Source organism: Gymnodraco acuticeps, unplaced genomic scaffold, assembly GCF_902827175.1.
Source record: "Gymnodraco acuticeps unplaced genomic scaffold, fGymAcu1.1, whole genome shotgun sequence".
NCBI lineage: Eukaryota > Metazoa > Chordata > Actinopteri > Perciformes > Bathydraconidae > Gymnodraco > Gymnodraco acuticeps.
Window position 1 is genome coordinate 119,192 of NW_022990701.1, and position 22,045 is coordinate 141,236.

A 22,045-nucleotide genomic window follows, 5' to 3' on the forward strand; every position below is an offset into this window, starting at 1 on the left:
TGTAGACCACACAGACTACATCACAAGTGACACCTCTCAGGAAGATTATTTTACACAGCAAGATCTGATACCTGTCAGTATAATAATAATAATAATAATAACAATAATAATAATACATTATATTTGTATAGGGCTTTTCAACGATTCTAAATCGCTTTACAATATAAGGGAAGGTTAGGGTGGGACGTATAGGACTATCAAACTTGATCAACCGGCATGATTGATGGAGGAGGGGGGCTATGAGTAGACAGAGAGAGAGATGAGTTTTGAAAAGGGACTGGAATACTGTGAGGGTCTCAGAATAGCGGATATCTTTGCATCAATATGTTCATAACGGTTTTTTTCAAAATGTAATTTTTTTTCTCGAAAATATAAATAGTGAAAAATGTAATATAAAATATTTCTAGTGTGAACCAAAAAAAAAAGTGATTTTTATTTTAACCAAAATGACAAAATGGCATAAAAACACATTATTCTAATACGGGTCCATTTTGACCCACTTATGGATGAGTGTAGGGTCCAGTCACTCGTGCATCTAAGGGGTTAAGGGTCTAATGTCTGTCAGTCAATGTCTAAATTGTAATTGGTTTTTTTCCGGAAGCAGTTTATAAAAGCTCATAAACTAAAACTGAAATAGAGAGACAGCAGTTTTTTGATTTCGTTTTTAACCAATCAGTTACCAATTCAGTTTAATCTTAGTTTTCTTAAAGGATATCGTTTTTTTTTTCTTCAGTATTTAGTTTACAGCAAAAATGTTTACTCCTTTTATTCCTAAAAGTTTTATTTTACATTTATAACTCTGATGAGAGTGCTTTCATCTTGATAACAGGGACAGCAGTTTACTTTTGCAGAAGTGTAGTTTGTGTATTACCTTAAACCACATGTGTCAAACTCAAGGCCCGGGGGCCAAATCAGGCCCGTGGTGGATTTAATTTCTGCCCGCAGGATAATTTCGAATTACTATTAGATCTGACCCGCCGGTATATTGCACGCACACCTTCACTCCACCCTGAGGGTTCCTCATCTCAGAGCCTGAGCCCAAACATTGATGAACTTGCACCCAAGATGAGATGCCAAGTATCTGCTTGAGCTAGCATCACAGAGCAGCAACCTGAGTTTCAATGTTTCCTTCTGCACTTTCTCTCACGACAGCAGGGCATGTTTGGTTTCTTCTTTGAGGGAAATCTCTTTTTTGAAGCTGTTGTTGGCCTGTGGAAAAATGTAATCATAAGAAATGACTCTGCAGATAGAGCCATAAGAAATGAATGCAACTGATTATTTAATGTTTCATGTTGTTTTTATAGGCAATAACTTAAGCTTTGTTAGTTCCAGGTTTAATATGTGCAATAAGTTCATTTCAATACGTTCTGCAATAAACATTGAACCAGTCCGGCCCTCGACTAGTACCCATTTTTTAATGTTTGCCCACTGTGTATTTGAGTTTGACACCCCTGACTTAAACTCTAGATGATTTTCAGGTCAGTCCTAATGTATGTATTCTTCTCCCTCAGGGTTGTAACAAAGCTTTGATGAAGTTGAGACTGAAGAAGACGGCAGTAGACGACATCTCTGACAGTTTGCGTCAGGCCGGGGGAAAACTCAACTTCGATGAACTGCGCCAGGATCTGAAAGGGTGAGAAAGACTGCTAAAACCTCTTGTGATATCAATTCAATGGTTGATTTATCGTTTTGTACCCTTACATTTATATATGAGTGTCTTCCTATTTCTTTCTTGTCTCAGGAAGGGCCACACAGACGCAGAGATTCAGGCCATCTTTGCCAAGTACGATCACGATGGAGACCAGGAGCTGACGGAGAACGAACACCAGCAGATGAGAGACGACCTGGAGAAAGAGAGAGTGAGTGACCATGCCTACAGAAAACACAAAAACAAAACACCCTCTGCATGCACGTGTTAGTTTACTCTCGGCCTGCAGATGTTCAGTGTGTCTCTGCTCGCTCGCCAGGAGGACTTGGATCTGGAACGCAATTCGCTGACGAGAGCCACCAGTGGGCGGAGCTTCCCTCGCACTCAGGACGACTCGGAGGAAGACGATGACGAGGACAGCGGCCACAGCTCGCGACGCCGCGGCAGCAGCTCCGGGGGGGTCTCCTACGAAGAGTTTCAAGTGTATGGAGCTTTTATTATCATTGTTGTACTGTAACTTCATGCATGTGACTCTACAATAACCACATCTTCAAACAACTTAAATATACAAGAACGAAATTAACTTCTTAATAGAAAAAAGTAAAAATGATCTGAGATTAAAGTCACAAAATGTACCAAGGACAATCAGGAAATAAACCGGGGTCATGAATAATACAGATCAATCTGCAAGGTAAGATCACCGTTATCACAACATAGTGATTATTGTTTAACTACAAGGACCCTTTCATGCCGACATAGTTGATAATTAAATACAAGTTGAACTAATCACTGATTAATAATAGAAATGTATGGCAGACTCATTATCATACCTTAAAAATGTACATACATACTGTATTCAAGTTGTTCATACTAATCAGAATGACTGTAGTAATTAATGTAGTAAAGTAAGACATGTTAATCTGGGCTGTGTGTTCCTCAGGCTGGTGCGGCGTGTGGACCGGATGGAGCACTCCATCGGCAGCATCGTGTCAAAGATCGACGCCGTGATCGTGAAGCTGGAAACGATGGAGAGAGCGAAACTCAAACGCAGAGACGTGCTGAGCCGACTGCTGGACGGAGTCATGGAGGTGAGGAGCTGCAGAGATAAATAATAATAATACACTTTATTTATATAGCATTACATTACATGTCACTTGCTTTTATCCAAAGCGACTTACATCCTCAATACTGTGGACAATCCCACAGGAGCAATTTGGGGTGAAGTGTCTCAAGGGACACAACTACATGCTGACTGCAGTGGGTTTGAACCCGTGACCCCTGATCCCAACACCAACGCACTAGACAACTGCGCCACACGCCCCCCATAGCACCTTTCATGCTTGACGCAGCCCAAAGTGCTTTATGACAAAAAAAATGACAACAAGTGAGGAACATAATCAAAATATGTAAAAACAATAAAACATGAACAGTGATACTGCAAAAAATGATAAGCCAAGTTTAAAAGATTTACTAATTTACTTTAGTTGCTGTTCTAAGATCAAGGCTGTTCCACAGTTTGGGGAACAATCAGTGTGTCTGACAGAAACCTCTGTACATCTCAAATCAAAAAGGCTATACGGATTTATGAATTATGTTTCAATAATAAAGACGCTGGAGAGAAATGGAAATTCTGTCCTGCAGCTAACTTATGTGCAGATTGACAGCAACCAGATTAGAACAGTGCTTGTTGTCAGATTTCCTGCGTCAGGCAGTTTCTTGTGTGCATGTAAACACACTGTGTCTCTCTGTCAGGACGAGCGTCTGAGCCGGGACACAGACGTCCACAGGGAGCAGATGGAGCGGCTGGTGAGGGAGGAGCTGGAGCGCTGGGAGTCTGACGACGTGGTGTCTCAGGCCAGCCACGCTCAGCCCGCCACCCCCAGCGGCCCCCGCCCCCCTCCTCACTCTCCACCGACGGCCTCGACACCAGCACCAACGCGAGCGGCCATGTGTGAGAAGTCAGCCTGATGGAAGGAAGAAAAACACTCCTCTGGAAACTCCCCTGCACAAGCAACCAAGACATTTCCTCACATATTACAAAGGAGGTGACAAAATCAAAAATGCACTGAAAGTGAGTGAGGTCCTCCTGTGAGACATCTTAAAGTATTCACTAAAGCTAATATTAAGTATTACTTAAACAGGATGATGAAGGGAAATGTGGAAATATGTGAAAGAGGTTAAATAGTGAAGGATTTACAGTACAGTGTTACATTGCAGTAAATATTATACCGCAGCCTGCCAGCATGCTCAGATGTACTCAGAATACGCAGCGTATGATTTTAGTATCACATGAGAAATATGCTCACCTGCTTTTGATTGCTGTATCCACACATCTTAGCATTTACACAAATACCAAAAAATCGTGCTAATTCTTTTTTCATCGTTTTAATACACAGTAGGTACAAGTGTGGCACGTTCTGTCATATTTACTCATCCTCTGTACATCAATTAAGCTTCAAATTTAATAGCTTATTATCACTTTATGATACATATTGTAACTTAAAACAAACTTCGATTTGGAGTGCATTTAGTGTTCATGGGAAACCCATGCATTTATTATTGTTTTTCTGTGCCTTACTTTTTTTTTTACAATCTATTTCTTTTTTTTAATCTATTATAATGCCAATAAAGTGTTATTAAAATACTGGATACTGTTTAATTTTTCAGACTTTTTTTGTTGTTGTAGTTCTCCAATAATAATAGGTTAAAAAAAGCATTTGATTGGATTAGATTTCACTTTATAAAGGGTCTTTATGTATCAGGGATAACTGACTGAAAAACATATTATATTTTTCTAGTATGTTTCTAAATGGCACACTATGGAAAAAAGTTAGCATGTTATCAAAACTCACTGCACACACAAAAAAACACAAAGTCCAATGTTATTTAAAATGTTTATACATGTTTTCAAAAAGCTGTCTGATAATATAAATGTTTATAAATGTTCTCTGGAATAACAAAGCAGGGGTGTCAAATTCAATTTCATTAGCCTTATGGTTGCACTCAAAGGGCTGGTATAATATACTATATAAATATATAATATATATATATAAAATAATGTATTATATAACATTATTGCCTCTGAATTGGATTATTATCGGATAGGGTAAACTAACTACGTTTGAAAGCAGAAGTCCAGGGCAAATAATTGCAAGTCTCTTCAGTGCATGTCACAAAACGAGATGCATTGTGGGACATGTAGTTTATGGGCAACCTGCTTCTGTAAAGTGGCATGTAACCGTATAATAAACGTATTATATTCTTTGCAAGCTCTTGTGGGGCCACATAAAATGAAGCCGCGGGCCGGATTAGGCCCCGGGCCTTGAGTTTGACACCCCTGACATAAAGGGTTAACACACACTATCTATAATATAATGATATACTATCTACAAATACAAATGATCAGTCATTAGTTAGAATCAAGGTCATTTGGAAATTGTGCAAAAACTAAATAACCAACATTACTAAATTACAAAAGTACAGGATAAAATCTGATTTGGAAATAATACAACAAATGTAAATATTCATAAATAAAAAATACATCCAAAATATATTCATTCTCACTGACATTGCATTAAGAACAACCAACTGAAATTGGTATGGTAGATTTATTCAAACTTTAAACAGAGCCAGAGCTGTTTCCTCCTGCTTCAGGTCTTTATGCTAAGCTAACTTCCCCCTTACTTATTAGCACACAAACATGAGAGTAGTTCCTCTCGTCTCATCTAACTTTATGCAAAAAATGGTTGTATTATTCCTATAATACTGACAGTTTTGGTGAATATTTACTGGCCTGGTCCCATGAAGACAAACATAAAAAATGCAACATTTGCATAGTTTTAATAATCACATTTAAGTGAATTTCTTGATGTAGCGAAGTTTCAGATAGGCGATGATGAAGAAAATGAACGTCATGGCGGTCAGAGCCACGTGGTTCTCCCACAGTCCCCACGTGGTGTACTCTATTCCCAGGTAGTCCAGGTACTGCTCCCCTGTACATCTGCAATAACAACCCCAAGATAATATTTGATAGTTAATAGTTTAATATAATACGGAAGCCCTGAGAGGCAAGTGAGATACAAATACATGGATCCATTCTCTAAGTCTGTGTTGATGTGGAAAAGAAGATCCCAGGATACTGTTTCTAGGTTCCTTCTAACTCTTTAGGAGGTGAGTTTTAACTTCAGCATGCACCATTATGCACATATGATACAATAACTGCGCGTTGGTTTAACATTACTGTCACGTCTTCCTTTTGGCTGGAGTTGCATTTAATCGGCGCTAATTTGCCGTTTAGGAAAACATGAATGATTTTGGTCCCATATAGTACAGGAGGTATGTTGCACTTGGTCAAAAATATGTTTTACTCCAACAAACACACTGCCAAACCCCGCTCTGGTCTCAAAAGTCAAACCTAAAATTTAGGAAAACTTATAAATATTTTAAAAACCTGTTCTTATGTAAGAAACGGAGAATATAAACAATTTAGATTAGATTTAAAAAATTGATGAACAGACACCTAATTTCTTTCACTTGCCTCTGTACATAGACGTTTGTAAAGCCAAGTCTAAATAAGGTTGTGAAGAGTGGCAACTTCAACATGAGCGATGGTGGACTAGCTCAACTGGAAAAGTCATATTTGATCACAGAGGTTATTAAACCAGTAAGACCCAACCAGGTCACCACACATGCAGGAGTACTCACGTCAGGCCGGCTGCGCTCACGCTGCAGTTTGTCCCTGCAGCCGACATGTTTCTGATCCCAGCCTCGTCACAGAACTTCAAACCCACAAACTCATTGATCTTCAAAGCCTGGACAAAGACAATATAGTCAATGAACGCTGAGCAGAACAAATTGAACATGGTAAATTAGACTGTAAACTCAGACTGATCTGTGTGGTCAATTAGGGAACTCAAATGAGCTGTGTAAGGAGGTGCTCACACTATTCTAAGAGAGGACTTTTTAACCTTACAGCCAACTATGTAAAGAGGGTTTAAGCTATATGATTAATATTAGGAATTAGACATTGCAAACATTCAGGATAATGTCAGAAAACATCTCAACACGATATATAACATAAGTCTAGTCGTTGTAGGACATTTGAATGCAGGAATATCACAAATAAAACCTTTAATTGTGACTTACTGCGAGGCCATAGCGAGGAATGCTGAAGTATTTCAGCCACGCCAGCCAGTCCATGATGCTGGGGAGGTTCACCAGCAGACCTGAGAAAATCTATAAACACCACACCAAAGTTTACATTTTGAATCACAGCAAGAAAAGCCCAGCCACTGTGACTATATAGCACTTTATCCTGTGTTTGTGACTCCCCAAAGCGCTTTACATATACAAGCTAGCATTCACCCAATCACACACAGTCATACAGAGGCTGAGGCTGCCATACAAGATGCCGCCTGCTCAAGGAAGCCAACACTCACCCACATTCACACACCGTTGGCCATCGACTAATAACATGAATTGAGTCCGAACACATCTGAGTCCTAATTAAAGGTATTAGTGTCGTCTGTGTATATTTTGGCTTGTCTACATATTTCCCTGTGTGGTGTCTCTCACCATCATGAAGACGAAGGTGATGGTCATGAAGATGTTGGCGAGGGCGACGACGCTCTGGTCGGCTGAGATGGCCATCGTCATGGCGGTGGCCGTGTACGCCACCAGGGTCACCGTCAGCGTGAAGACGAGGAACTCTGCGGCGGAGGATTTCAGACCTGCATGGAAACACAAATGTACGAATGTAATTACTTTATAGATTACATTAAAAATAGAATAGAATAGAATACTTTATTGTCATTATACAGCAGGGGTGGGGAACCTCCGGCACCCGGGCCGTATACGGCCCGCGAAACCATTTGGTGTGGCCCTCGAGGTAATTTATAAACACACGCAAAAAAGAAAAAAATTAAAGAAATCTAGACCGCAAAATAATTAAACAAGTGAGTGCCTGTTTTTCCTGGCCAAGGTCAGGGTCCATGAACACAACACAAGCCTAACGTGTCATCAGTGGTATGTCTGACATGGGTGTAGTTCTGACGGAGAGCACAAGAACGCAGCTCCGCTCCGGCACTTCCAAAAATTGCAGTACCCGTAAGGAGCCGTACACATGCCGCAGTTTTTGCGTGGCTGTGTCTTTAGTTGAAAGCCCAGTGGTGATCTGCTCATCTGTCATACTGATCATACAGTCAATAACTTTGTTGTTATTAGCATCTGGTTAGCTAGCTATGCTAACGAATATAAGAAGCTTTTTCTACAACAGTGAGGTAAAGGCACATCTTTATATGATCATCATAATTATAAAAAAATAAGAGAATAAAGTAAACGGGTATAAAATACTATATGACAGTAAAAAACAGTTGTTATTAATAAACAAGAATACAGTTTGAAAGGGGAGTGATTTGTAAAATATCCATAAAGAAAAAGAAAATTGTTTACAGTTCTGTTTCATGGGTGTTGAGAGATGTATCCATAGATCTACTAATGTTGCTCTCAAAGTGCACCAGATTGATGCTTTTAACTTCAACATTTAAAAAAAAATCTTCCCGGACCCCCCTAGAGGAGGTTAGGTCCCCCCCGACTTAAATCATGTTCACATGGATAGGAGTCTAAATACATGTGCACACATCTTGTGTCCATATCTTTCTGTTTGGTGGTCATGCCACAACCGTGCACGTGCATGCGTGCGTGAGTCATGGCAAGATATCTGGATTAAGAGGTTGCTTTGTCTTTGCACAGCATGAAAGAAAGGTGAAATGAGTGGGCTGTGATTTTAGTATTTTTAAGCAGAGGTCAATAATTTGTACGGCCCTCGGAGGATGTTGAAAACATTGAAATGGCCCTTGAGAGGAAAAAGGTTCCCCACCCCTGTTATACAGCTACAATGAGATGAGTAGAGCTACTCCTTTTTTTAAGGTGCCATCAAAAATACAAAAAACAAACGTACAACATTCAGGAGAAGACAACATACAAACAACAAGCATTCATACTTCAATATGCAAAAATAAGAAAGGAGCTAAATGTTTAGGATGTTGTTTAATCAGATTCTATTTGTGATATATGCCTTGAAGTTTGTCTCAAAGCACTTTTTTGAGTCTTTTCAGTCTTACCGATCATGAAGTAGACGATGCAGCTGAAGATCACGGAGGTGATGGTGCGCAGAGTGATGTCGGACAGGATCTTAGACAGGAAGTAGACGGACACCCTGTAGTAGCCGCTGATGTACTCATGACTGTAACGTGAAACAGAAACATAAATGAAGTTCTAGCTCTTATTACTCAATCCAAAGGTTAACTTAAACATTAACCACTTAACGTACACGAACAGTTTCCTCTCAGTGATGAAGAGCTCCGCTGCAGACACGGTGCTGAAACACTGGTTGGTAGTGATGAAGAAGAGGGCGCCATCCTGCAACAACCAAAACAAACACCAGGCTTTTATTTCAATATTTGATTTTCCACATACCAGAGAGAAAGAGGTAGCACGTCACTTGCTAATAATAATGAGAAATGAGAATGTGCCAAATTAAATGAAAAAGATATCATATAAACATATGAATTTAAAATAACAATGTCCAGTGAAAGTTGGAAATAATAATAATAATATAGGGAATAGGCACAGCTTAATAAGTTACTAAATAAGTTACTAATAGTAAAAAAAAATACCAGGTAAAATCAAATTAGAAACCTAAAAGCTTCAAATAGTACAAAACGCATTAAAAAAAAAAATATATTTATATACATTATTAAACAAACATTATTTAATATTTTCTAAAAATATATATATAATATTATGTAAAAATAAGAAGTATGCCCAGGATGTAGACTCTGAGTGTCTGATGCAAATTAAAATAACTTTGCAGATTACACCGAGTAAAGAAAAGTGGACTGAAGGCGCAGCGTTGGATACAGCGAGTGAAACAGCTTTGAGTAGATGTGGTGTGGTCCGTATGTACATACAGCCAGGACTTAAGAGGTGACTGACTCCACTATAGACCAGTGAGCCGGAGGGAGGCCAGAATAATGTTTAAGCCGCATACACCGCTGTCTGCCATACAGCCTATGCATGAATATAATGACATCAAGCCTTTATATTCCACTGAAGCATGCACAGGAAAGAAGAGGGAGACTGTTGAGATTTGTGATGTGCTTAACTGGGCCTGTGAGTACCAGGTTGTGCCCAATAAAACACTGTAAGAGGATTAGTCTGCTCTACTTTTCACATTCTTTATGGAAAGCAAGTGACTGACTTAACAACCTGAACAATGGTTAGGAAACATCAATAACTCCCTAATATATAACCACATTATATCCCAAAAATAAATCAGAAAACTATATCTGTAGGCTCATCATAAAAGACATACAGGATTTAATATCAGGCAAAACGAATAATTCAGCCAGTTGATGTGAGTTTTGATTCAAAATAATCAATACATTTCTTATTAGAGGAAGGTCTGTACCATTGGGTTAACATGTGAGAAGTTATGATTAATATTGGGAACGTTCCTGTAATGCAGCTTTCATAAAAGTTGTATATTTCTGGTTAACCCATTGTTATTGCTACCTGACCGTTGAATGAGGATAACCGGGGTATTATTCATAGTTTTTATTTATTGGGTTATCTATTATTATAGAATTACTGAAGTCATGGGTCCAATTTCTGCAAAAAAAGAATGTCTTGATGGCTGAAATATAAGTGTATTAAGTCTTTAGAAAGTCCTAAATCAGCCTATAAAATATCAACTACTGTAAGTATTTGTTTTCCATTACAGAATACCACAAACACACTTATTCTCCTCTCTGTGTCTCTCTTCGTACAGTAAATATAGTAGATGGGTGTTGGAGTGTTAAAGCAGGGTTTCTGTGCAGTGTGTATTTCATCGAGTAAATGGTAAATGGACTGTACTCATAGCGCTTAATCCAGTCTTTACGTCCCCTCAAGGCACTATTCATACTACATGTCATCATTCACCCATTCATACAGAGCAGTGCACCTTGCTCTAGGAACTAACATTCACACACACTCACACACCGTTGGGCATGCCATAGGAGCACCTCAGGGTTCAGTATCTTGCCCAAGGATACATCGACATGTTGGCTGCACTGCTGGGGTCGAACCAGCAACCTTCTGGTTCAAAGACAACCAGTCTCCCTCGCAGCCAGAGTCTCTCACCTGTTCTGGATACCGCTCTGATCGTCTTTGACTCCGAAGAAAATGGCTCCCACGATGAGGGCGAGGAGGAAAATGTTGACTCCCAGCTGCACAGAGAGAACATGAGAGATTTAATTACAAGCACTGACAGCCATCTAAAAGTCCTGTTTCTCAAAAGAGTTGCACATCTGAGCCAGGGTAAAAAAGCAATACATGTATTGTCTGACCAAGGACCTGTAGCTTGTGGCCTCTTCATGCTTTTCATTCAAATAGAAAATAACAGCTACTAGCGAGGAAGACACACTTAATATGAATCTACTCACCAGTGAATTAAAGTATAAAACAAAGGTGTAATACATGAACAACACAATCCCTAAACTCAGTGAATTATCTTTATGCAGAACTGAACTTAAACCCTAAAAGATTCAGAGGTTTCTCTTAATTTCTTACCAAACGATTATTAACTTCTCTCAAGTTACAACATGTTGTCAGAGATTTCCACAATTGATCAGAGGTAGATTCAACCTCCACTCGTGTCTCCTATTTCAACCTATCTGGAAAACAATTGATTCTTTGCGTACGTACAAATAATCCGGTATTCTTCCAAGATGGCATACAAAAATAGAGATTTTTTATTAACAAGACTCTGCATAGAATAACAATTGAAAAAAAGCACATTATTGTGAGTCTAAGCATGACTAGGACGAATCACCTGTAAAAGTTATACAAGGATACAAGTTTTTTCTTCCGTTAACAAAAACCCAGGATATCAGTGTGCCTATACTTTTACAACTGAAGGACTAACTGCTGGACAACTGCCCGGCGACCATGGAGGAACTGAGTTGATCAAAGGTCCCTTTCCTTATCCTTCTGAACAATCATTGCAGGAATTAATCCCCCCAGTTTGTCTAATATCAGACTGTCATTAATTACATTAGCAGAATGGTAATAAAACTTAAGCAGTGTCCCCTTTGAGAGAGAAGAATTGTTTTTGCGGGGACCAGGGGTCAAGTGGTGGGGGGAAGATGACAGTGTGAGAAAAGTGAAAGCGACACAAATTTTAATCCTAACAATTTACAGATTATGACGGGAGTAAAGCGGTTCCCAGGGTGAGGGGATAAGCTAATAGGGTTGAGCCTGTTTCACCTCATTCCCCGCGGCCCCTCATGTGAAAGCGAGGCGGGGGAGTGACAGGTCTTGATGCCATCATGTGATGAGTCCGACCGGGGCCAGGGGGCTTTGTCCTGATATGATATCAGTTTAGATCCTGGCCCAGAGAGGCAGAGCGGGGTCACAGCAGTCACCAAAGCCGATTACGGCGCCCACGCCACCTAGAGCCCCTCTTGTGGGATTATCTTTGATTTATTTAGGGCCAATTAGCTGTTAATAATAAGTGAGTAGACTTCTGACAGCATTTCGCCGCCATGGGTTGACTAATGAGAGCATTAAGTCCTGACTTCTACTAAGTGCTGTCTACGCATCCTGTGCACCATCACCTCTGCACGGACACACATTGTTGCTCCGCTCTTTGGAGGGTTTAAACAAAGTAAAAGCGATAGTGGCACAACCTTAAACCTTTAATCTTAAAACAGAGACAATAGTTATATCCGTCGGAGCTGTAGACTTGAAATCTGGACCTGAGATGTACTAAAAATAACAAAATAAGGACTAAATGTTTAAAATAAACAATGCTGTGCATACTCTGACTTTTTGAGCATGACTTAATAAACTTGTAACTGGGATAACATCATTTAAATACTTTAAATAAAAAAATGTGTCTGCTACCACCAGTTTGTATCAGATTTGTAATTGTATCGCTATTTACATAAGAATTGTTATTATTCTATCTGTAAATAGAGTGCGGGTTTATGTGTCTGTAGAGCTTTGTATGTACTTTGTATTACAAGAAGAAAATACATGAAGTTATAAATTAGAACAAATATATATCTGATATATAATTTAAAAAAATGTACCTATTCAGTTTTTGGTCTAATAAATGGGTGGATCAATACCGCTCTTATTGTTTTGAATGTTCATTAAATTGTAAATTAGCAGTTTAGCATAAATACTAAAAACAGGCTAGTTTGGATCTGTCAAAAGGTAATAAAATATTGCTAATAAAAGTTGGAACTAATGCACAACCATTCTACAGGTGAGAAAATAATAACGTACAGTAAGTTATTGTAATGAAAACAACAGGTGTCTTAAAGTTTGTGACTGTCATATCTTTGACCTTGATGATTAGTTTATGTTTACCTGGGCCACAGATGTTTGTGGATTCAGCATGAGGTTCTGGAAGGTTCTCCTGAGAACCCATCGAAGCTGGTGGGGAGGAAGGAGCTGTTGTAGGTGATGGTGCGGGACTTTGAGCAGGAGGAACACTTCTTCTCCTGCTCGATGAGCTCCAGCTCCGCTCTGGTGGCGCTGCAGTAGCTGCTGCTCCTGAACTCGTCCACCAGACGCTCCTCGATGCTCTGCCGCGAGTCGCTCTGCTCCTCAAACTCCACATCTTGTAGGTGAACGGAGAGGAAAGTGACAGGTTTAAATATTTGAAAAACTTTAAAAAATAATAGCATAGGAAAGATGCTGTGGACTTTTAAAGGATTACTTCACCTCCAAAAGTATCATTTGTTGAACAAGAACTCACCCAATGTTGCCATGAATTTGAAAAACGTATTTTCCTGCATGTCTCCAAGGAGAACAACAAATCCAAACACTGTAAGCACTGTAGGCTTTTTAAAAAGCAAGGGTTTATCCATGTCAGTATTTAGGGAACAACTTTTTGGATTGTACTACACAAGTTGTGAACAGATGTGTTATTTTTTAACTCTTCGTTCACCATTGATGCATGAAAAAAAAAAAAATCTTTACAAATTCAAGGTAATACAGGATGAGGAATTAATACAAAAATGCAACAAAAAAAAAAAACCTCTTGACAATCATCATCTGCACACGCTTGAGGATCATGAAGAATATTTCAAATGTCATGCATACAGTTCAGTCCGGGGACTTTGGACACGTCTTTACAAATCCATCCTATTGTGAAGACAGAAAGGTGTTGCTCGCCTCGTCATTAGTTTTCATGCAGGGATTTATAAATGGCGTTACCTTCAGAGCCGGGCACCTTGGTCATGGATGTAGCCGTGGAGTCTCCGTTAATAACATCCAGAAAGAAGTCAGCTGGGTTGTTGTGGGGCTCACAGGGGAAACCTGAGACACAGTCACAATAATCCATGCATACAAAACAGTATTCTCAACAGAGAAGACAGGTTGCAGTTCCAGGGCAGGTACAAAACAAACACTAAAACATATCATAGTCTCTATCACACTAACACATATAAACAAAGATTAATGGGGTCAACATATAAATAACAAGCACATATATTTATACAACTATAAAAGACTTAAAAGTGAGGAGACTTACTTACATTGTTAAAAGGAAAGCTTGTGAAGTTCCTACAAATACTTTTCAATAATGTCCTGGTGTGATTTAATTTTTAATTGTCTATGTGTCAAGTTCAATTATAAAAAAGGGCAACAAAAAACAGGTTAATTGTTTTATCAAGACGTTTCTTTTACATTTTTAAAACAATATTAAGTTTAAAGGCTTTTGTTATCATGTGTGCATAGCTACAGTGTAGTTATGACAATGAAAATGTTAGGTCACAGGCTCCTCCAACAGTGCAACACAATAAACAGATAGAATAGTACAAGTTAACATTAATATCTACAGAACAAGTATCCATGTTCTCACCAATGTTGGCGAAGTAGTCCAAAGCGTTAGGCGCCGGTCCGTGGTAAACCATTTTCCCTCCGACCAGCAGAGTGAGGGAGTCGAACAGTCGGTAGATGGAGTATCGCGGCTGGTGGATCGACAGGATGATCGTTCTGCCCTTACTGGCCATTCTGAAGAGACACATAGTAAAAGTATGTATTAATAATATGTACAATAAAGATGACTTTTGATGCAAAAACAAATGTAATACTACAAAAATAATGCTCTGCCTTTGTATATCTCCTTAATTTACATTTAATTAATACTTAAGAAATAGTATATAATCCATGTTGCTGCATATGATTTTTTAACTGTACTAGATAATTGAATCTACATAAACACTGTAAAAGCATTCAATCGTTATTAATGTGGCTTGCTCTGCCCTCCATACATTGTAGGTCTATCACAAGAATATTATAGATTGAACAAACAAACATTGAACGTGGCATACTTCAATTATAATTATTTGTATTATTAAACTGTTTAATACATTGTAAAGCATAGCAGCAAAACTGAACGTGCATTTCAATCTCATCACATGATATCAAGTCTGGTATATCGTTATTAAATAAAACATAAATAACGCTAAATTAAATTAAGGTTTATTTTAAAGGTACTAAATGGAAACATGTAATATAAAATACATAGAGATTATAGGAATTTTAAGTTAGTATTATTAGTAGTTTTTAATGAGTATTCCACTTAGTTGTATGAACAATGTCGACTGGCTCTGAATTGTATCGGATGTTATCGTTTTTAATGTAATTTGATGTGAATAATGCAATTACTGTTTATCATGTAAAATGTTATAATATATGTCAAGTTGAACCCAAGGCAAATTAAATAAACAAATATATTCTGCATAATTATCTCAATTAAATCTATTTGTTTTAATTACAGTTTATTTTTTGCAGGTTGGATTTTCAAACCTTTATTTAACCAGGTAGGTCCCACTGGGATCATTGATCTTTTTTTTACACTTGTGTTTTTATTGAGTTTTCACAACAATAATAAAAGAACAACATGTGAACCTAAACAACAAAACATATTACACACAAATCAATTATAAAATAAAGCACAATAAATACTAGTTGTCTCAGGACCTTCAATATTCACACTACTACAGGATTGAATTAGTCATTCACTTACTCGTTGGTGTCAACCATGTAAATATTCCACTTTTCCCATTTCCTATTGAATGCATTCTCTTGGATTCTCAAAACATGTCAACCTTTCCATGACAAAAAGATCTTGAACAATTCCCAGCCACTGCTCCTGAGTCGGAGCGTTCACATTAAGCCAATTTCTAGCTTTCTTACTCGCTGCAAGTAAAACCGTAGTCAAATATAGATCGCCTCCCGTCACATCCTTCATGTTCCCAAAATACATCACTGGGCAGGTATTTGGGATTCCATAACCCATAATAATGTTGACAACTGCATTAACCTTCTCCCAATATGACCTTATCTTTGTACAGTTCCAGAAAATGTGCGAGTGGTCAGCCTCCATGTTCCCACACAACCTCCAACACTGTTGCTGTACACCAAGTTGCCCGCTCTTTATTTTGGGTGTTGTAAAAAACGAGTCAGATCTCTTTTTCAAGGGAGACCTGATACAAGTTTTGGGATTATGGTAGAGAAGGCGGGAGACTGAACTGTGACCTGATATTAATCCAATATAGATCAGAGTAATGGCGTCACCTCTTCAGCAGCAGCAGGACGGAGTTGGCGGTGCTGGCGTCCAGTCCGGTGGTCGGCTCGTCCAGAAAGAGAACCGCCGGGTCGATGATCAGCTCCATGCCGATGTTCGTCCTCTTTCCTCTCTCCTCCTGAGATCCCCCTCGTCATCTGTGTGCCCACCTGAAGGGAAACACCCAGAAACATCTGTCCCGACTCTCACCTGAAGGTCACATCAGTAATTAAAGACGTGGAATTTAACTAAGAAAGTTGTCTACTACTGTATGTACAGTAGTTGTGTACTGAGGTACTTGTGCTTTACTAATACTTCCATGTTCTGCTATTAATACATTTACTCCACTAAAACAGGCACATATTGTATGTATTGGATTTTACTCTACTACATTTTTTGGATAGCTTTACTTATTGGAAGATTCAGATTTGTGTAATTGCAAAAAAATATGATAAACAAATATTTTATTGTGTGTTAGGTCATTACAGGTTAAATTAAATTCACAAGCTACATGTTTAAAAAAGCGATGGAAAAATTAATGCAGCCATACTTATAATTCAATAACATATATTATTTGTAAATGAGTACATCTTTGTCCTTTAATTATATAGTAATGCTACCACATTTGTACTTCATTTCTTTTACTCTTTACACCATTTTGAAGTCAGGACATTTAAACAGTGGAGTATTTCTACTCTCACTTAGGTAAAATACACGAGTACTTTGTGTATCACAGAGTATTGTGTGTCTTCACCTTGCAGTCGGCCACCTTGCTGAGCCCCAGCTCTGAGATGAGCTGATTAACTCGAGCCTCCTTCTCGCTCTGCAGCACGGAGCGAGGCAGACGCAGCGCTGCGGAGAAACGCAGATTCTCCCTGACCGTCAGCGTGCCCATCACCACGTCCTCCTGAGGGCAAAGGTCACAGGAAGAGTTTGTATTTTAGTTTACATTCAAAACTGTACTGCAGAGATGTGATGAATTAACAGAGTTTGGAAGCTAGTAACTTTGTATATTAAAAACTGGTATACCAAGTTTCCCTAAGCTTTACAGAGCTTTTTAGTGTCTTTTAGATCTTTTGTGTTACAGCTCTTATTAGTGTGGTTTCTGGGAGGTCATTTCCATCATGGCCAAAACAGTATTTGTTTCTCTTTGACTTTAGAAATATAATTTACTAACACAAATAAATAAAAAAAGTGGATTTCAAACATTCAAAAATGTTTAATCAATTATTCTTTTTGGATCACAATTGTTAGGGAATCATTTGCTTAGGTATTCAACCTTCGACCCAGTTCATCGTTTTCTCCTTTCACTGTCTCTTTTCCCACGGCATAGTTCTACGGCCTTGGGTATTGCTGCTATCTCTCTTAAGGAGGAGCAGCTTGGGCGCATTGTTGTTGCCAGTCTATGACAGAGCACAAGCTGCCATGAGGTAGTTTACTGATCAGGGACGTAGGTTCCCTGGCATACATTCGTTCCTATGGACGAGAGCTCTAGTTAGATTCAGGGTCCATATTTGTTTAGTCTTGTTGATAAAGAATGTTGATTATTTCACTCCGAACTAGTTAAAACCTCGAGCTGCAGAAGAGTTCTTCAGAATTGGTTTGGCAACCGCTGTGTCAACTCGTGACACACCACCTGTCTTGTCAATTCTCCGGCCGTAACTCCAAATAAACCGTCAGTGTTTGCCATCAAAGCTCCAGCTCTCCTCGTGTCTCTCTGAGTCCTGACTCTCCATTGCTACAGAAGTTTCCCCCGCATCAATCACTTAACATTATCAGAAATATCATGAATTGATTTGAATTTTAATTCATAAAACTTTACAGTGGGATTTTTTTTAACTTTAAATATAATTCAACTGACTCACTTTTTTAAATTATTTTGATTACCTTTGAAAAACAGAACACAATTTAAGCTAAAATTTGATTTAATGCATTGTAGTGAAAAGCTCTAATAAAAACATTACACAACGTTTTTTTTTAGCACCAGACAAAGTGAGGGACGTGCTGGTGAACGTAGTATTTAGTGATAACACAGCCGATGTTTGTCTCAGGGGTTTGTGGAGACCAAACATCAGGATAGCATTATTAATGTGGACAGAAATCAGGTCCTGCAGGTTTACGTAGTTAAAATAATTCAAAATGCACCTGAACCACATATCCAGAGAGGCACTTGAAGTTTGGAGGCTGCGGTGCTCTGTCGATGAGGACTTCTCCTGAGAGACCTGAGGGGTCCTTCCTCGCAGCCAGGATGTCCAAGAATCTTTCAACAAAAAATCATAGAAAAAATGTAACAATTATATCAAAAACAAATGCATTTTAAATACCTTTTTTTCCAAGAGATCAGTGGGATACTCACGAAGATTTTCCACTTCCAGTAGGTCCAAGAATAGCATTGAGTCCAGGTCTCATAATCCCACTGCAGCACAAACACACAAACCAATTTAGCAGGGATCATTTCATTTAAAGACCATGATTGGGACATATTTAAACGGTTTGCATTCATTTAAAAAGGTATCATATCATATTTCTTCTGTACATCAGTTTTTAGGATCCAAATGTGAGGAGTGTGAAACAGAGTGGAATAATTTGATTCTCTGACATGAGGAAACGTCTTTTTCTCAAAGCACATTCCTCCCTCATTTATCCGAAGCAGAATGAACGTAATTTGCATTTGTTACAGATATCATTAGCCTTTTTTGAAAGAAAAACTATACTGGGCTTTGGGAAATGTTATTAAAGTAAATCCTTTGACTTCAGAGGGAACAGTTACACAATAGCAGAAAAGAGTCAGTGATACAAAATGGAATCAAAATGAATAAAATCCCGACAGCGGATCACGTGAGCGACTTTAAATCGTTTCCCTGGCAGACAGAGAGGTGCATCAGAGAGATTATATGCAAGAAACCATGCTTAATATCATATAATTAACACAGAGGCGGGAGAAACTTGTGTGAAATGATTCATTCCTCCATGGGAAACGTCAGGTGTATTTAATACCATCAGAAAGAAAATAATTCAAGAGTCTATTCACTAGTGTTCCACTTTGAACAAGGATATAATGAGCCATATTGAACTAAAATAAAGAAATATTGTATATATATATTGTAACGCAGTCTCCAAAGTTAAGAATGTGTTTGACCACTTCATCTGAAACACTATTCTTTGTCTTCTTTGTCAAGAACATGATAAATGGAGCGGGGGGTAAGAGTTTGTTTAGTTAAGTTAGAACAAATGAGCATTCATCTGTAAAATCGTTTAAAAGATTTTCTACTGAAATCTGAGGAAATTATTAGTCAAATAAAGTCTCTGTAAATGTGGCTCTTGTTTTTCTTTACAAGTGCAGTCAATGTTGATTTATTAGTTAATGTTGCATCAGTTAATAATATGGATCTCTAAAGTAACTAGTTATTAAAACAGTCAAATAAATTTAGTGGTGTAAAAATATATAGTAAAATATATATCCTAAAAGTCAACCTCAAAATGGTTCCCTCAGTCAGTACACAACTTCAGTTCATATACCTTTCCTCTTTCCAAAGCTGATACAAACAGCTTTAACTGACAGAAGACAGACAGATTGAGAGCGTGTGTGTTTTGAGGACTGACTTGAGGTCGAGCAGTATCTCCCGGTGGCTCGTCTTCCTCCGGCAGACGAAGCCGCTCTGCAGCTGCACTCTGTAGCGCACGTTGTGGAAGCTGACGGTGGAGCCTGCTTCGGGCTCTGCTCCGCGCCGGGGGCGACCTTTGACCCCACCGTCCCGTTAGTGCCGATGTCTTCTATCATGGCAATGTTGATGTGATTGGCTCTCTCCATCATCCTGGGACCGTGATCTGAGAGAAAGACATATTTGACTGATGTAAAACAACAGTGTGTGAATCTCAGGGTTTCACGCAATCTTCATAAAACTATTTGTACGGCTGCTCTTTAGCAGACATGAACTACGCATAAATAGATCATCTCAAAATGACATCACAAGAGACATTTCTTTGGCTTTTTTATTTAATTAAGTTTTTTCCATTGTTCTTCATACAAATGCTATCTTCTTTTTACAAATTATCTCTAAATTGTAGATTAAACTGCCCAACAACAGTACATTCGTTCAAATGGGGACCGTAAAATTCAGTATGCAGACCAAAGTTAGGACAATTATACATCAGTTATATCAATCCAAAAACATCAAAATTGAATAATAATATTTCATATTAAAACACCGACAGGGACCATTTTCTGCAGAATGAGAAACCTTTATTTTTGTTCATTTGATTACATTAAAAACACATTAGAGCTCAAAATATATGATGCATAATGAATTCTAATTTTGATTGCCAAAATGCCTGAAAAATGTCATGGTTCTGCAGAAGGAGTACTTTTCTTTTGATACTTCAAGTACATTTTTAACTCGTACTTTCACATAAGTAAGATTTTGAATGCTGGACTTTTACTTCAAGTTCAGTATTTACAGTGAGGTATTAATACTTTTACTTAAATACAAGTTGTAATCACTTTCTCACCACTGCACAGATCACATCACTGTGGTCAAATCCTGTGTATAGCACAGATTCTCACACTACTTCATTTTAATACATGCCGTTTTTAGATTTTTTAACACTAAAACATAATGTTCTTCTTGCTCCAACTGCTATTACGCAAACTAAGTCGTGCAGAAGCACAACTAAAACAAATAAATCATGCTTTTCAGAAAGTGATCACCTGCTCCATGGTGTTTTTAAATAAAAAGAAGAGTTTGGTTGTGACTCACCGGCTGCTGCTGTGATTCTGCTGCAGCTTCAGAGGAGCGCTGCTGCAGACTGAGGAGCAGGGGGGGGGGCACCCGGAGGGGGGGACAGGTGCTTCCACTCAGCTGGGACCCTCAATGTTAACCGTTTATACACCACACAGAGAGAGAGGACAGGGATTAAACAGAGACAGACTATCCTCCAGTGGTGTAACTTTAACAAGAGTTTTTAGATAACGGCAACAACAGGTCATGTTGTTTTTGTCTTATTTTTAAAAATATGTATACAAAAAAAGGGTTTGCATTTTTAACAAAGTGCATGTTTGGACTAAAAGTAAAATAAATAACTTTTACTTCACTAAAATCTCAGAGGGAAATATTGTCCTCTTTACTGCACCACTACCCAGCTGTATATCAAATGTAAGTAATTCAATGTTGTTGCCGTCTAAACAGCCGGTTGGACAAAACAAGAGTTTAAGGTGTCACTTTGAACTCTCAGTGACTGTTTCTTTTCTCGTGTTTACAAACAGAATTACCTGTAATCATTCAATCTCTTTAAAAAACACAAGAAAAAATGAATTAGCAGATTAATCAATAAAAACGAAAAGATGTATTCTGACTGACTGACCTCAACAGTCAAATCCTGATTCTTCATTAATGCATGAGATATATATATATCTGATATATAAATAAATGTTATCAATCACGAAGGAAATGTTCTTAACCGAGTACTTCTACTATTGAAACTTTTCAAATATTTCCTGATTACACAAACATACTTGTACTTACCTTTAAAACATTCAAAATGCGTTTACTGCAGTATTTTGTGTTGCATAAAGATGGATGCACCTGTAACATCATTCCAAACGGGAACATTTAACTACAGAGGGAGTCGATGATAACACTTTTGCCAAATCTATAGTATTTTCAGTGTAGGAATTCTGCTTTTACTCACGTTAAAGGTGGGGTAGGTAATTCACTTCAGAAACACTTTTTGTTATATTCCATGGAATGATCTTAACATCCCGATAGCAATAA

The 22,045-nt window shown here is 38.3% G+C and overlaps 2 protein-coding genes across 2 annotated transcripts in view; one reads left to right on the forward strand and one right to left on the reverse strand.

Annotated features, from left to right (window-relative positions):
• The window catches only part of pkd2 (polycystic kidney disease 2), an 11,607-nt gene extending 7,312 nt beyond the window's left edge, over positions 1-4,295 (forward strand). Inside the window, 6 exon segments of the mRNA XM_034231209.1 lie at positions 1,512-1,633; positions 1,742-1,859; positions 1,968-2,131; positions 2,589-2,736; positions 3,401-3,536; positions 3,539-4,295. Of these exon segments, the coding sequence (XP_034087100.1) occupies positions 1,512-1,633; positions 1,742-1,859; positions 1,968-2,131; positions 2,589-2,736; positions 3,401-3,536; positions 3,539-3,603 (753 nt within the window). The 3' untranslated portion in view covers positions 3,604-4,295.
• Positions 4,296-4,867: 572 nt separating this feature from the next.
• On the reverse strand, positions 4,868-21,159 carry abcg2d (ATP-binding cassette, sub-family G (WHITE), member 2d). Its single transcript, XM_034231453.1, is given in 20 exon segments — positions 4,868-5,648; positions 6,353-6,459; positions 6,794-6,883; positions 7,223-7,377; positions 8,770-8,891; positions 8,979-9,067; position 9,486; positions 10,832-10,917; positions 13,067-13,138; positions 13,141-13,319; positions 13,919-14,020; positions 14,565-14,716; positions 16,286-16,401; positions 16,403-16,444; positions 17,029-17,181; positions 18,420-18,534; positions 18,631-18,690; positions 19,878-19,983; positions 19,986-20,102; positions 21,032-21,159. Coding segments are annotated over 19 exon segments (1,998 nt in total). The 5' UTR covers positions 20,089-20,102; positions 21,032-21,159; the 3' UTR covers positions 4,868-5,500.
• Between the last annotated feature and the right edge of the window lie 886 nt (positions 21,160-22,045).